General features: G+C 33.9%; 1 protein-coding gene across 2 annotated transcripts in view; it reads right to left on the minus strand.

Moving 5' to 3' along the window:
- Nucleotides 1–227: 227 nt before the first annotated feature.
- Nucleotides 228–14,645, minus strand: part of ATF2 (activating transcription factor 2) — a 79,881-nt gene continuing 65,463 nt past the window's right edge. For both annotated transcript variants that reach the window (XM_040228202.1, XM_040228201.1), the window contains 2 exons: nt 7,140–7,245; nt 228–2,764 (listed from right to left, as the gene is read on the minus strand). In XM_040228202.1, the coding sequence (XP_040084136.1) occupies nt 2,538–2,764; nt 7,140–7,245 (333 nt within the window). In that variant the 3' untranslated portion in view covers nt 228–2,537. The remainder of the gene's footprint in view (nt 2,765–7,139; nt 7,246–14,645) is intronic.

The raw sequence follows: 14,645 nt of genomic DNA on the forward strand, positions 1-14,645 counted from the left end.
TTCTGGGCTGGAGACATAAATTAAAGGTTCATTTTGTATGGATAGGGGTTAAAGTGAATGCAGGAAAGAAGAAAGAGGCCTGAGTGACCTTGCAGCTGAAAGGTCTTTGAGAAGAAATTAATTTTATCACAGGAAACAGAATATTAGGTTCTTCTCATTCTGAAGGAGAAAAACATCATTATCATGTAATCTTACTTTAGGAAAGACAGGTAAGAACAAGCAAATTATGAACATAATTTAAAGATAGAATTTATTCTTTGATGGTTTACTCATGCAAACTGCACATAAAAGAAAATAGTACAGTTTGTATAACATTGCAAATATAAGGACCCAAAATGCTAGGTACAGAAGTAGTGTGACATCCTGAAAGTCAAAATGGAATTTGTGTTTATACAACTAATAATGATTTTTATTTGCTGAGTACAGACTGATTTACAATGAGTTTTGCTAACCTTGGTAATAAGCTCATTAACCGTTTACATGACTTCTTACATCTATGTAGTTTTATTTTACAGTTGCAAGAATTCCTGTTACCAAAGAACTTTATCTTGCATAAATAATAAAATTTAAGAAAAATGCACTGACTGACCTAGGAGAATGAAAAACGGAGGCTTTTCCTAACCCATCCAAACTACAATAAAAAACAGCCTTCTTGAAGAATTCATATTTTGTGCCTTTGAGATCAACTCCTTAGCATAACTATGGCAAAGTCATGATTAGAAATTAAGTACCTGAAAATTATAAAATCAGTTAAAAAAAAAAAAACTTTAGAAGTAGAATTATCAACCAAAAATGCTCTCATTTTTTATAAGCCAAATAATAAAATTCCTATTATCTTCATACTTAAAAGTCCTGAAATGTCATTTGTATAATCTGAATGTTTCCCAGTTCGGAACTTAGGCAAGGTGGGATATTTCCTTGAACTGTCAAGGATATTCCATACAGATTTTTTAAATGTCAGTCTCATTCAGAGATGGCACTGAGACTTTAGCAAATAGTGTAGTATGGATGCAGAACAAACTACACAACTTATTATAAATGTGTTACAGATATTTACATAATGGAATCCTGCTTGAATGCCAGAAGTTGCTACTGGGGAGGACTCATAACTATTTTACAAAGTTTTCTTACACACATCTACTACTTTATTTTTAACAATTTTGTCTATTTTAAAATATTGTACTGTATTTTGAACATAACTGCAGAATAAAAATAGATAATGGCACATTAGAAAACTCAGTATCCCACAGATGATTGGATAATGAGAAAAGTGTACCTACAATCATCTCATCAGAAACAAACTACATCATGGAATGTTAGTTATCCAAGCCTGCACAGTAATGACATCTTAAATTGCAATCATCTATTGGCCAGCATCACACCGAAGGCATCATTAAACATTCAAGCAAAGATTGCTGGCATAAACTATTGAAAGACACACACATACACACATACGCACACTCTCCCACTCACTCTTGTGTCCCACATTATAGTTACATTGTTCTAAAGATAGATACTGATTTTTTCCCACGAGAAACGTTATCAAAATTTGCTACTAAAAGATGACAGTGCTTCCACAAGTACAAGTTAGCTTGCAAGTACAAGACAATGGGGGTAAACAGTCTTAAATTTTCTAAGTAGTAATTTTTAGGCTTTTCTGGCAACCATACCTTACTTGATTATGCATAAACTTCTCAGTTTAAAACCTGAAATCTGTAAAAAATAAACAAAACCAAAAATCTAATATCAAAAAATTATTAAGTATCCGATAACCCTGTATTGTACTTTATATTATTTCATATTAGCCTCAAAACGTAGGATTTAAAATACTGAATTTAAGACTTGAAAAACAGTCATTATTGAAATGATAAAGGATTCCAATATTCATGCTTATTTAAAATCTTAAAGAAAATGCACTATTACTGATCTTCACTAAGAGTGTGCATAAAAGCACTGTATGTCTTTTACCACATTTCACTCACTTAAAAAGTGTCCAGTAATGTTCTTCCTTTTGCATAATGTGCAAAATAAAAGGCAAAAGATTAAAAGCAAATTTCTTTCTCTTGCTAGTACTTTATGACCTTGTTAACATTACAAAGTCAATAGGGACTATGCAGAACTTTGGTATAAATGATATAACAAAACTACCATCATAGTTGAGGGTTAAGAGGTGGTCAAAAGAAATGGAAGTAGGAAGAGAGATTCAGTAACACCCCCATTTATTAAAACACCCCCAAATTAAAAGTGAATAAACCACAATGAATTATAATACAATTTACACATTGAGCACAGAAAAATTAATAAATCTAACAATATTTATAAAAAAAGCAAAATCAGTCTTTTTCCAGAGACTAAAAACTTGTTCAGTCTGATCATCAACTGCTGCTACACCAACTTTAGAGTCAAATTTAATTTCAAGTAAAAAACAAAAAAAAATTTACAACCACAGATTTCGCATAAATGGAAACTGGTCTTTCCTTGATTTCCCTTTGAAGTCACTAATGAGTATCTAAAGCTGCTGCACTGCAGGTTTTTAATCAACTTCCTGAGGGCTGTGACTGGGAGGAAGGAGCCATGACAATCTGCGAAAGCACAGGCTCTGTACTCTGGTCCGCCATCTGGGTGAGGACTGAAGTGGCTACAGCTTCTGCCTTGGAAGTTGAACTGACTCCATTGGATGTGCTGACAGAGCTATGCTGTATAGCTTCGGCATGTGGACTACTCGGCACTGACAAATCTTCTGAACTATCATCTTTATCAGCAGCTGAGTGGAAAAAGAAAACTACTCAGTTTCTTAGAATAGTTGTAAAAATTTATCAGGCTGAGTCAATGTACATAATAAAAAGTTAGATGACATTTTACAGAATCAGTTTAGAGAAGTTGGTATGTCAGTAACTGAGTAACTGAAAGGTGGCTGTAAGTCATGATAGGCAATTTTGCCTGCAACACGCCAAATGAAGGCACAGGCATGCACATGGAAACACCTCAATGCCCAGTAAAACAGTGCTGAAGAATTATTTGTTAAATAGTGTTAAGAAAGAAAATTAAGTAGGAATTTGAGAGATAAGTTTCTTATAGATAAAATGAAACACCCAGCAACACATTTGACATGTAGGCCAATAGACTGGTTTTGTTATTAAAACGTTAGAAAATATACATAATCAAAATGAATTCTAACATACAAATTATGTCTTCAAATAATTCCCTCTGCAGAACTATATTTATTCTGACTTTCTATCTACTGCAGCAATGAGTGATTATAACACCTGATTCTAATGATTTATACACATGAGAATAAGCAATATTTAGAATCTAAATGCCACCAGCTGTTATAGTTGCATGCATTGAGATTCAAATAAAAATCCATATAAAACTGGAGATAGGGCATTCTAAATATTTATGGAAATAAATAACCAATTTTTTGGCTTGAACAAATCTACATCTTTCTTATTTTAACAGAAGAGAAACCAATAATTCCATTTGTATAACACCCACAAATAGTTAAAGTGTATGCAAGTTATGAGACAACTGATCGCATCAACACCTGTGAACTCAGCTTCCCAACTTAAAGATTGCAATTAACACTTGTGCTTCCTGGAGGGTCCTCTCTTCACCAAAGGTAATCACCATTCTATATGTATTCCTTTTATAATTCCCTTGTTTTTTCTTTGAAGTTTTACCAGATAGGTATAAAGCTCTAAACAGATCGTTCAGCTTCATTTTCGAACACTTTAAAAACAGTATTATACAGGATGTGTTCTTTTGCAGCTTGCATTTGGTATTAAAATAATTTTTATTTGGTGTTCAGAAATGACAATTAGCTGGCTTTCTGTGAAATCTGAGAGTACATACTGGCCTGCTTACTGATGGCCAGGTGCTCATTCTGAAAGTCAATTATTAAGACTGTGGACCCCATGAAGCAGGACTTACCCAGTGATTTGTAATGTAGAAGATAGAGGGGGAGGAATCTGGCAAGCACAACTTTAGTTCAAATATAATTCTTCCTTTTGAGGGTTTTCTGAAATATAGTAACCCTTACAGAATTTTGATACTTTTGCCTCAAATCCATGCATTTTTGAAAGAATCTCACCATCTCTAATAATCTGCTTTAAATATAAAACTGCCCCACTGGATAAAAATTTGATGTCAAGATACAGTAAAAAAAAAAAAAAAAAAAAAAACCACAGTCAGTAATCCTTTTTAAAATTATCTAAAGCATAAAGGTACTTTTCTGATTAAGCAACAATGAATGTTATAAAATATTTACAATTCAGTTAAATAGCCAATACAATAATAATGCATTCAAAGAAAACACTGGCAAATAACAGTTTAACTGGAGAGCACAGTAAAAAGCCCTCTATTTCACCACTATTCAACATGATAACGAAATGACCTTCCTCTCAACGTAAGTTCTAGGGATATAACGGCTTTCAGAAATAGAGCGACCTGTGACAAGTGGTATGAGGACATGTAAATATACAATGGGGGAGATGGACTCAAAATGAAAAGTGATAAGGGACAGGTATCTTTCTCCAAGCTTTTCAGAATTAGGTAAAACAAATCTTTAGGTTGTACAAAGAATCAGGTACTCACTTATAAATTACGTATAAAATACCTCTGTAATGTCATACAGCTGTATCTATGTCCAGTTCGAGATGGAAAGGGGAGAAAAATTGCTAGTGTAAATCACAAACAATAGAAAGACACAAGAGATCTTATTACTCTAAGAGCCATTTTTAGCACTGCTTAAACCAAAAGAAACCAGTTATCTGACAATTCACTCTCTGAAGTTCCACTAGTATGCATACATATTTTCATTAGTGAAAGTATAAGCTCACATTCAGGGTCTAATAAGCTTTGCTTCTCTCTCATGATTACCGAGACAACCGTGTTTGCTATGTTAGTTATGCCCAGAGGTTTACAGAAGATGAATTAATGGCAGTAGAATTACTCTTATGTTTTATTCTTCACAGAATCCAAACATTAAAAATGTTTTCATATTTCCACTCTTGTTTTGACCCTTAAAATCAATGTCATGGTTTTCTCATGACTGAAAGGTTTCCTAGGATATGGGACTTTCTGTTGTTAAAAAAGAGACTCTATGACTGTGTGACTTTATATTGTCACTTTTACCTGCAATATTTTGTGATATTACTCAATTTCTTCTAAACCTGAGTTTCATATCACATTGTTTTGAAAGGGTAACTAGTATGACAGCTCATTATCATTAGCAATTGCTATGTGCTATAGTATGATGAGCAGTTATGTAATTGTAAATTTCTCCAGATTTTTTCTGAGATTTAAACATTAACTTAAGCAATCTTTGCCTTGACTATTAGACAGAGAAGTCACCTTTTTTTCCAGACTTCAAATTTGAAAATAAAAATTTTTAATTTTCTACAAAATCCAATTTGTAGAGCTGAAGAGAACTAATTTTATACAAGAACTATACTGACGTCAATCAGTCTGACATATAGATGACTAGACAGGAAAAAAGATGGGAACTGTTCAAAACTTCAAAATATCTTATTTTTTTACATTTTTCACAACCTTGTATATCTTCACTAAAAACTTATTAATCTAGATTTTCAGTCAGTTTGAGGATACAGCATGCAAACCTATACATCTGTACACTTAAAAAAATCTTTGTGGCTTCAAATAAAGAACTAGATTGCATTTGCTGAGTATATACTGCCTGGATAACAGGAAACTGTTGGGGTTATCCAATAAATTTATATTAAAAAATTGAAGATAATTATAAATTGAATGCAACTTAAGAGTTAATTTTCCTTCTACTTTTATAGAATTATTTGTATATTTCTTTTTGAATATTAAAATTCAGGAGAGCTCTCTTGTTAAGAAAATCATGTATGCATAATGCTGAACTCAGTAGCTTCTAAAGGAAATTATGCTGTTAAGTCAGATGGGAGCCATAATAGCCTCATCCCCGCAGCAGTCATTATTAACACAACCCCAAACATAATTCTACATGGTTCCAATTTACTCCACAATGTGTTTCACAATCCTGTCAAAATGACGAGATATCAAAGGAATGAGATATATTTGCTCAAAACTGACAAAAATCAATGTTCTAAATATACATGACATAGAGAGTTGCTAAATCTACTGAATCTTTTAAATTAAAAAATATTGCCCATTCTGATGAAACTGCTTACAATGACTACAAGTAAAGATGGTGGCCATTAAGTTTTATCGTGAGCACCTGAGGAACTGTTTGCATCCAATACAAAATGTTTCTTTCCTTTGAATTACTGACACTGGCAAATTAAAATGAAGTGGATACATATGGTTGAAACAATCTTCACATTTACAAATATCCTGAAATATCACTAAATCATAAAAATGAAAGCTATGGGTTATATATTATGAATGTTCCTAATGCATTCCCAGCTATGTTATTTGTTACAAATTTGTGTACGATGGACAAAATTGGCCATTTATTCAAGACTAACAGCTGGTTCCAACATTGTGCATCTTATCAAAATAGGACATTACAAGAAGGAAAGCACAATTAACCTCTAAAATGCTGAAAACAGAAGAAAAAAAACCACCTCATTTTAAAGGGAAATATTTAAGAGGAAACTTACATGCAGATAATTTCAATACTGTTCTAGTTTAGTATTTTTGTAACTAGAAGGCTCAATATAAACATTCAGAACGATAAAACTGCACAATGCTGATTATCTAAGGAAGAATACCTAGGATCTGCTACTGCAACAATAGGATCTGTTACTGATTGTTAAGTAAAGATGGTTAATTAAAAAAAAAAATTACTAAATGGAGGCTGTAAAAGAACTGTTCAGTCTGTCAATCCAAGAAAACTATTACTCTGAGAATATAAACAAAATATCATAAGTACTTTCACTATATTTTAAATTATTAACCAACTCATTTTGCTGATCAATAGTAATCTCTAGGAAAAAGCTAGATATAGGAAAATTAAAAAACTCTAGATTCTGAGAAGTATATCCTCCATTCCATAATAACTCTGCAGAACTTCTGATATTTAATATTAAATATTAGAACTGCAGTCTCCGTTTTTTTAATGGTAGCTTGGTTCACTCTGGCAGTATTTCACTGATACAGCCTAAGGCTATAGGTAATGGAACATTACTCACTATGATAGCCAGATTTCTTCTGCATGGCAGTTACAGGGCAATCTTTATGAGCCAGAAGAAGCTGTTTCAGCTGTGCCACTTCATTTCTCAGCAGGGTGACTTCACTCTGGAGGAGAAACAACTTATGTACCTTACCAACATCAGACTAAACAATTTTCACTGTTTAAAACAAGTGAAGATATGAAAATCAGATATCTTTAAAATACCAAGGAATAAACAAAAATGTGCTGCTTAAATTTATTTAATTACACATTAGCTTTTATATTTTAATATTTACATAAAACCTGCAACTTACATAAAAATTTAAATCACAACTGGATAGCGTATTTCAAAGTTTTTTACATGATCATTTGCCTTGGAACTGCTTATATACTACACAGGTTACCTATCAAAGGTATTTTTATTTTACACATGTTACATGCTCTTTTGATTATATGAACAATTAGAAGTATCAAGGGAGTCAGGATAAAATTTCACTGACTCTATTCACTTGGAAATAAAAAAAAATTTATCCTGGAAACTAATTAAACAGCTTTCTAGAAACTAGGAAAATCTCCATAGGGGAAAACACAATAACTGGAGAATCACAGCTATCTAAAGTACATCACAAGGCACTGTGTTTTTGGACACGGAACCAATGAAAGTAGACATAATGTCTAAACGGCTTAGTTGCCTTTGACCTAGACCATTTGTACACATCTAAATCTGATAAATCAATGATGATTTGTCCTTCTTCTTATTACAGAATGAGCAGTTCAGTCTTTGTTTTGGATGCATTAATCTGGTAGATTCTATGTTGAAGTTCCAAGTTGAGAAAGCCCAATTAATTCCTTTGGATCACCCCCAAACCTTAACACATAAATTAGTGATAATTACCAATACTCAAGAGCTACAAATAATATGAATGTAACAGATTAATAACATTAAAAAATCTTAACTTACAAATACCTCTACTTATTTGGACTTACATTAACTATTCACATTTCATCCATGAACCCAAAATTAAATGAAGAAATACAGCAAAAAGGTATACATAAAAGCTAAAGCACTTCTTTTTCCATCCCTAAATCTCTTACCCAGAAAGCTGAATGTAAAATAATTTAGTAGATTAGACTTATTAGGTCTCCTTAAGTGACTGATGATAGGAACACACAAGAAGAATAAAAGCTCAGTAATCCAAAGGCAAGTTTGTCGAGTCAAACAGTTCCTCACACCCCAATAACAACGAATTGTAAATGCTGTGTTAAAGCACAAAACAAAAACTGATGCTTTACAAGAACTCTGAACCATTAAAAAAAAAAAAAGTTAAATTATGTTTAGAACATTGTGTTTGAGACAAGAATGGGGTGTATAGTGATTAAAGTACAAAAGAAAAGGTTTAAAGTTTTGCTTTAAAAAACCGGCTGTTATTTAGATAAAATTAATTTCTATGGAATACTGAACTCATTAGTGTCAATACTCCTAATTATCTCTATTAATGACAGGACTTATAAGAAACCATATTATGAATAATCCAACATATAAAATCCAAAATGTTTCTCCCTCTTTCTGCTGTCAGCTTGATTTTGAGACTCCCATTTACAAGTTTCTCTCATTAATTTCTCTAATATGAAATAGGGCTGGATATGTATTGGTGATTGCAGCCATGAAATTAAAAGACGCTTACTCCTTGGAAGAAAAGTTATGACCAACCTAGATAGTATATTCAAAAGCAGAGACATTACTTTGCCAACTAAGGTCCATCTAGTCAAGGCTATGGTTTTTCCTGTGGTCATGTATGGATGTGAGAGTTGGACTGTGAAGAAGGCTGACTGCCGAAGAATTGATACTTCTGAACTGTAGTGTTGGAGAAGACTCTTGAGAGTCCCTTGGACTGCAAGGAGATGAACCCTGGGATTTCTTTGGAAGGAATGATGCTAAAGCTGAAACTCCAGTACTTTGGCCACCTCATGCGAAGAGTTGACTCATTGGAAAAGACTCTGATGCTGGGAGGAATTGGGGGCAGGAGGAGAAGGGGGCAACAGAGCATGAGATGGCTGGATGGCATCACTGACTCAATGGACGTTGAGTCTGAGTGAACTCTGGGAGATGGTGATGAACAGGGAGGCCTGACGTGCTGCGATTCATGGGGTCGCAAAGAGTCAGACATGACTGAGCAACTGAACTGAACTGATGTATTTTTAGTCAAGAATACACAATCTTTTATAATCGAGTACCTGTGACCCACCCTTCTCATTAGTTTGAACCTATTAATCTATATTTAATCATTTTGACCTATAAATAGAAATTTTGTATGGCTAAATATAGTTATTTCCATCTAGAAAACCTTTCCTTTTTGCCTTAATTATTTCACTATCTTTAAAAGTCAACTCAGGACAATAGAAATACACATGGTGTGTTTCTGTGCTTCCACAGCCATATTTACATAAATGTACGTATGTGTGTTTGATAGTGTGATAGCACTTATCACACTGGATTGTTTTTTGTTTACTTATTTGCCACTTCTGTTAGATTGGGGTTTCTCAAGAGCAGGAACCACCTTGCTTTCTATATCCCCAGATCACAGCCCATGGCCTAGCATAAACTGAGTACACTGAATTACTATGGTCTTCTCTAAAATCTATTTCCAGTGGGTAAAAAAAAAACACCCCACTAAAGAGGATGAAATGAAATAGCTTAAATAATATAAAACTGGTCAGTGGTTCTAATTTCATTATTTTTGTCAACAACCTCACCACATAGTCACACTGTTCATTTTCTTAGAAAAGGAAGATTGACATACTTAATAGCATCATCTCAATTACAGAATTTAAAAAATCACAAATGCCTTTTCAACTAAATACTCTATATGGACAGTCATCATAAACCATATTATGAAAGGAAATGATGTATTAGATAAAATTCCTGAGCAGTCACAAGTTGATAATCTGATACAAAATAGTTTAAATAAAATTCTGGGTGTTTAAACAATATTCCTATGCACTCAAATATATTCAAAAAATCTCTCTTTAAATGATAGGTTTGAAACTGATAAGTTTGAATACAGAAACTGATATTCCATCTAACAGTTGGTGGTATTATGGTTGTTCACCTAATCAGACTACCTGGTCCATGAACAAGTCAACAAATGTAAAGATGCCACCAGCTAAAAATGGGTAATGAACATTAAGGACTTTAGGGAGAAGGTATTTGACTCCTGTTATAAGGCTTCCCTGGTGGCTCAGATGGTAAAGAATCCGCCTGCAATGTAGAAGACCTGGGTTGGGAAGATGCCCTGGAGAAGAGAATGACTACTCACTCCAGTATTCTTGCCTGGAGAATTCCATGGACAGAGGAGCCTGGTGGGCTATATAGTCCCTGGGGTCGCAAAGAGTTGGACATGACTGAGTGATTAAGACTTTCACAATTTATATTTGTGTTAACTGACTTTAATTCTAATCAGGGGCAAAAACTGGAAGAGAGGAGGAAATTTAAAAATGTTTAAATATTATAATTTCCACATACTAAAAAGGAGATCAGTCCTGGGTGTTCATTGGAAGGACTGATGCTGAAGCTGAAACTCCAATATTTTGGCCACCTCATGCAAAGCGTTGACTCACTGGAAAAGACCCTGATGCTGGGAAAGATTGAGGACAGGAATAGAAGGGGACGACAGAGGATGAAATGGTTGGATGGCATCACTGACTCGATGGACTTGAGTTTGGGTGAACTCCAGGAGTCGGTGATGGACAGGGAGACCTGGTGTGCTACGTGCGATTCATGGGGTCGCAAAGAGTCGGACACGACTGAGCGACTGAACTGAAGTGACATACAATACAGAAGTATGCCGTTCTTTATCCAAAATGTAAATAATGTAATTTTCCCCTTATACCTTTAAATGACAGAAATTGTAAGGAAAAAAAACCCAACAAACTCAAGGTGTGCTCAAAACAAATTTAGTCCAATCTTTTCCATCATCCTGATCTAAAATATTTTATAATGATAAAGAGATTTTCCTAATGGTAATCCTGAAGCTCAAATGATTTTTGATCAAAAGGTTATACTAAATCAATAGTTTGTATTTTATTGTATCCTAATATTCAATTTCTTTAAAAACTGGTTATCAGCACTAGACTGAAAGCAGCCAATGGGACATGGTTGCTAGCAAAGAATTGGGACTGTAAGAAATACTGCAAAGCAAACACTGTTGGATAAGAGAGGCCAAACCTTCAAGAAATGGATTTAGTTGAGCTGGAGAGCCCTAAGTGTAAGCATATGCTTATGGTCTACATCAGGTCCCAGGTAGGATTTGATAAAAGGAGGCTTATCCTGGTATATAACCTTTACATTAGGCAGAATTAGAAGAGTTTGCCAAAGCCTGGCCAGTATTTTAAAAATCATTTATGATAAATGCAGAAAATTCAACAAATTAAACAGAACAGTCAAGAATTATAGTCACATAATTATACGTATAAAGGAAAGAACTTGCATAGGCGAACAGTACTTAGCCCAGGCAGCTCCATAAACCGTGACTGAGAGCCACAAGAGAACCAGTCTGCTTAGGTCACAGTGACTCTGAAAGGAATAAATGGTAAGCCATAAGCAGATTTAAGATTAAAGGAGAAAAGAAAGACTTATACCTCTGTATCTGTGAAGCATTTTAGACCGATTATAATTGGATTCAGCCTCCAAAACCTTTCTGGTTTGTCTGTTATTAGTTTATTTGCAGAACATATTAACTGTCTTTCTGGGTCATTCTGAAAACATTTTGAAAACATATATAAAGTCGCATTCAAATGCGACCAATTACTGATTTTTTTGGGGGGGTGTCAAAGTAAAATGTATTTGGTAAGATAAAGCAGATGCTAGTTACGGTCTAAGAGAATATGTAATTATTTGGCATTGTCTATACCATTGCTCTAATCTATTTGTATCTACTCAAAGGTTAATTACATACTGATGAACAAATTATATATAAATATATATTTACAGTTTGTCTGAAGCAGATTAGACTGATGAAATAATAACAGGATAGCTAACTGATTAACCAATCAAAACATTTCATTGATATTTGGCCACAGATTGATGATCAGGTTCCATAAATTCATGATCTTTGACTTTCTAGTTCAGCTACTATCCCCCAAATTAAAGAAATAATATTGGATAGTTTCTTCTTTGGGGAGTTTCTCACTGCTATTATCATTGATTTTTGTGAAGAGTAGCTTAAGTATCTTAACTTCTCTATTACCTCTCTTATTTGATCTTTAAAATAGTACTTATTCTATGAGTTTGACAGATGGGGAGGTAAAGGCTTGGGAAGATTTTAGTAAAGACTAGTAAAAACTGCAGTCATGAAAATAAAAGACGCTTGCTCCTTGGAAGAATAGCTATGACAAACCTAGACAGCATATTAAAAAGCAGAGACATCACCTTGCCAACAACAGTCCATATAGTCAAAGCTATGGTTTTGCCAATAGTCATGTATGGATGTGAGAGCTGGACTATAAAGAAGGCTGAGCACTGAAGAATCGATGCTTTCAAACTGTGGTGCTGGAGAAGACTCTTCAGAGTCCCTTGGACAGCCAAGGAGATCAAACTAGTCAATGCTAAAGGAAATCAGTCCTGAATATTCTTTGGAAGGACTGAGGCTGAAGCTCCAATACTTTCGCCACCTGATGCAAAGAGTTGACTCATTGGCAAAGACCCAGATACTTTGAAAGATTGAGGGCAAGAGAAGAAGAGAGCAACAGAGGAAGAGATGATTGGATGGCATCACTGACTCAATGGACATGAGTCTGAGCAAACTCCGGGAGACAGTGAAGGACAGGGAAGCCTGGCGTGCTGCAGTTCATGGGGTCGCAGAGTCAGACACAACCTAGCGACTGAGCAACAACAGTAAAAAGAAGTACTCAGAATAAAATACGTGAGATAGAAGTGGCATCACTATTACTTTTCCCCTCTAGAATATAGTGAAAAACTCAGTCTGGGAGTGGAGAAGAAAGACAGTTCTAGAGGTTTTCAGGAATTAACATTTTTTTAATTTTCAGGTATTGGATACTATCTCCCAATTGTTGCCATTGCTATTTCAAGTGATAAATACTAAAGTAAAATACTGTTTAGGTACCAGGATTAAAAAACCGATCCCATTTCCCCTAAGTCAATGGACCAGTAAACAAAACCTTTTCTGTATCATTAACTTATTAGTGAAAACTCCTCACATATCTTATCAAAGAATGCTTCTATTAATTTACCGAGCTTCCAGCCCACACACATTTGCAGTGCCTAAGTTTTAAAAGCAAAATCCACAACAAATTCTACAGGTATTATCACAGATGTTAAGAGCTCCTATGAGTCTGCCTTTTGTTCATAAAGGAAATGCTGCAATTCTAAACTGAAAACTAACCCACAAGATGAGTATTTAAGACAAAGACATAACGGCGTTAAAACCATTTCAAGTAAAAGACAAAATCATATATTACCTTTGAAAATATAATAGATTATAACCAACAGCATCCAATTCTTGGTCTAGAGTACCATAAATGTCTCTAATACAATTTGATGAACTTGTTTTTAAAGCAATGATTCTAGAAAGCTAAAATATAATTAAATACAGTGAATGGGACAGTAAAGTTGAATAATTAGTATTTTCTTAAAACCTAATATGTATTTGGTAAAAATATGAACAGTCACACCTCAACACTCATTAAACCTTTTATTATATATAAGTAACCATGGGTCATTACTGCCCTGATCAGCTAAACGTGTATGTCACGTGAAGAATTATTAAGGAAATGTAGAACTGATGAATGTTTTCACATAAAGTAGAGTTTAATTATTTCTCTGACATTCAATTTTCTTTACAAGTCATTCTGTTCTTCACAGTTAACAGTTTTGCTGTTGGCAGATTGAATGAAATTTTTTCTCCAGAATCTATTATAAGCATATTAACTCTTCATATTCTGAAAACTAGAATGTGTCACTTACTTTTTTTAAAAACTTATTTTATATGATATGTAAGTAAAAAACAGGAAAAAATCATATATCCACTTGAAACAATAGAGAAAGTCATAGTTGAAGTACCCTTTCTTCCCAAACCCCCTTTATCACTGTTACAAACTAATACAAGTCATTCTTAAAATTTTACCTCTATTTCAAGATTCATTTCTATACTGATTTCCATACCTACACATTTATACATTTTAACTATAAAGCTTTCATTAATGAAAAAGAATTATGCTATACATTTTTAGTATGTGACTTCTGAGTAATCTGTTGAGGTGAAATTCCCATAATATAGAACTAACCATTTTAAACTGAAAAATTCAGTAGCATTTAGTACACATCTGCAATGCTGTGCTACCACCACCCTCTCTCTATCTGACCATTCAAGAGTAAAACCTCTTATCCATTAACCAGTTTCTTCCTATTTTCCTCTTCCTCCCCCCCATCTCTGGAAACTACCCATTTGCATTTTGTCTCTATGGATTAATTTGGTCTATATATTTCATATAAATGGAGGCATATAGT

Source organism: Oryx dammah, unplaced genomic scaffold (assembly GCF_014754425.2).
Source record: "Oryx dammah isolate SB20612 unplaced genomic scaffold, SCBI_Odam_1.1 HiC_scaffold_27, whole genome shotgun sequence".
Classification (NCBI taxonomy): Eukaryota; Metazoa; Chordata; class Mammalia; order Artiodactyla; family Bovidae; genus Oryx; species Oryx dammah.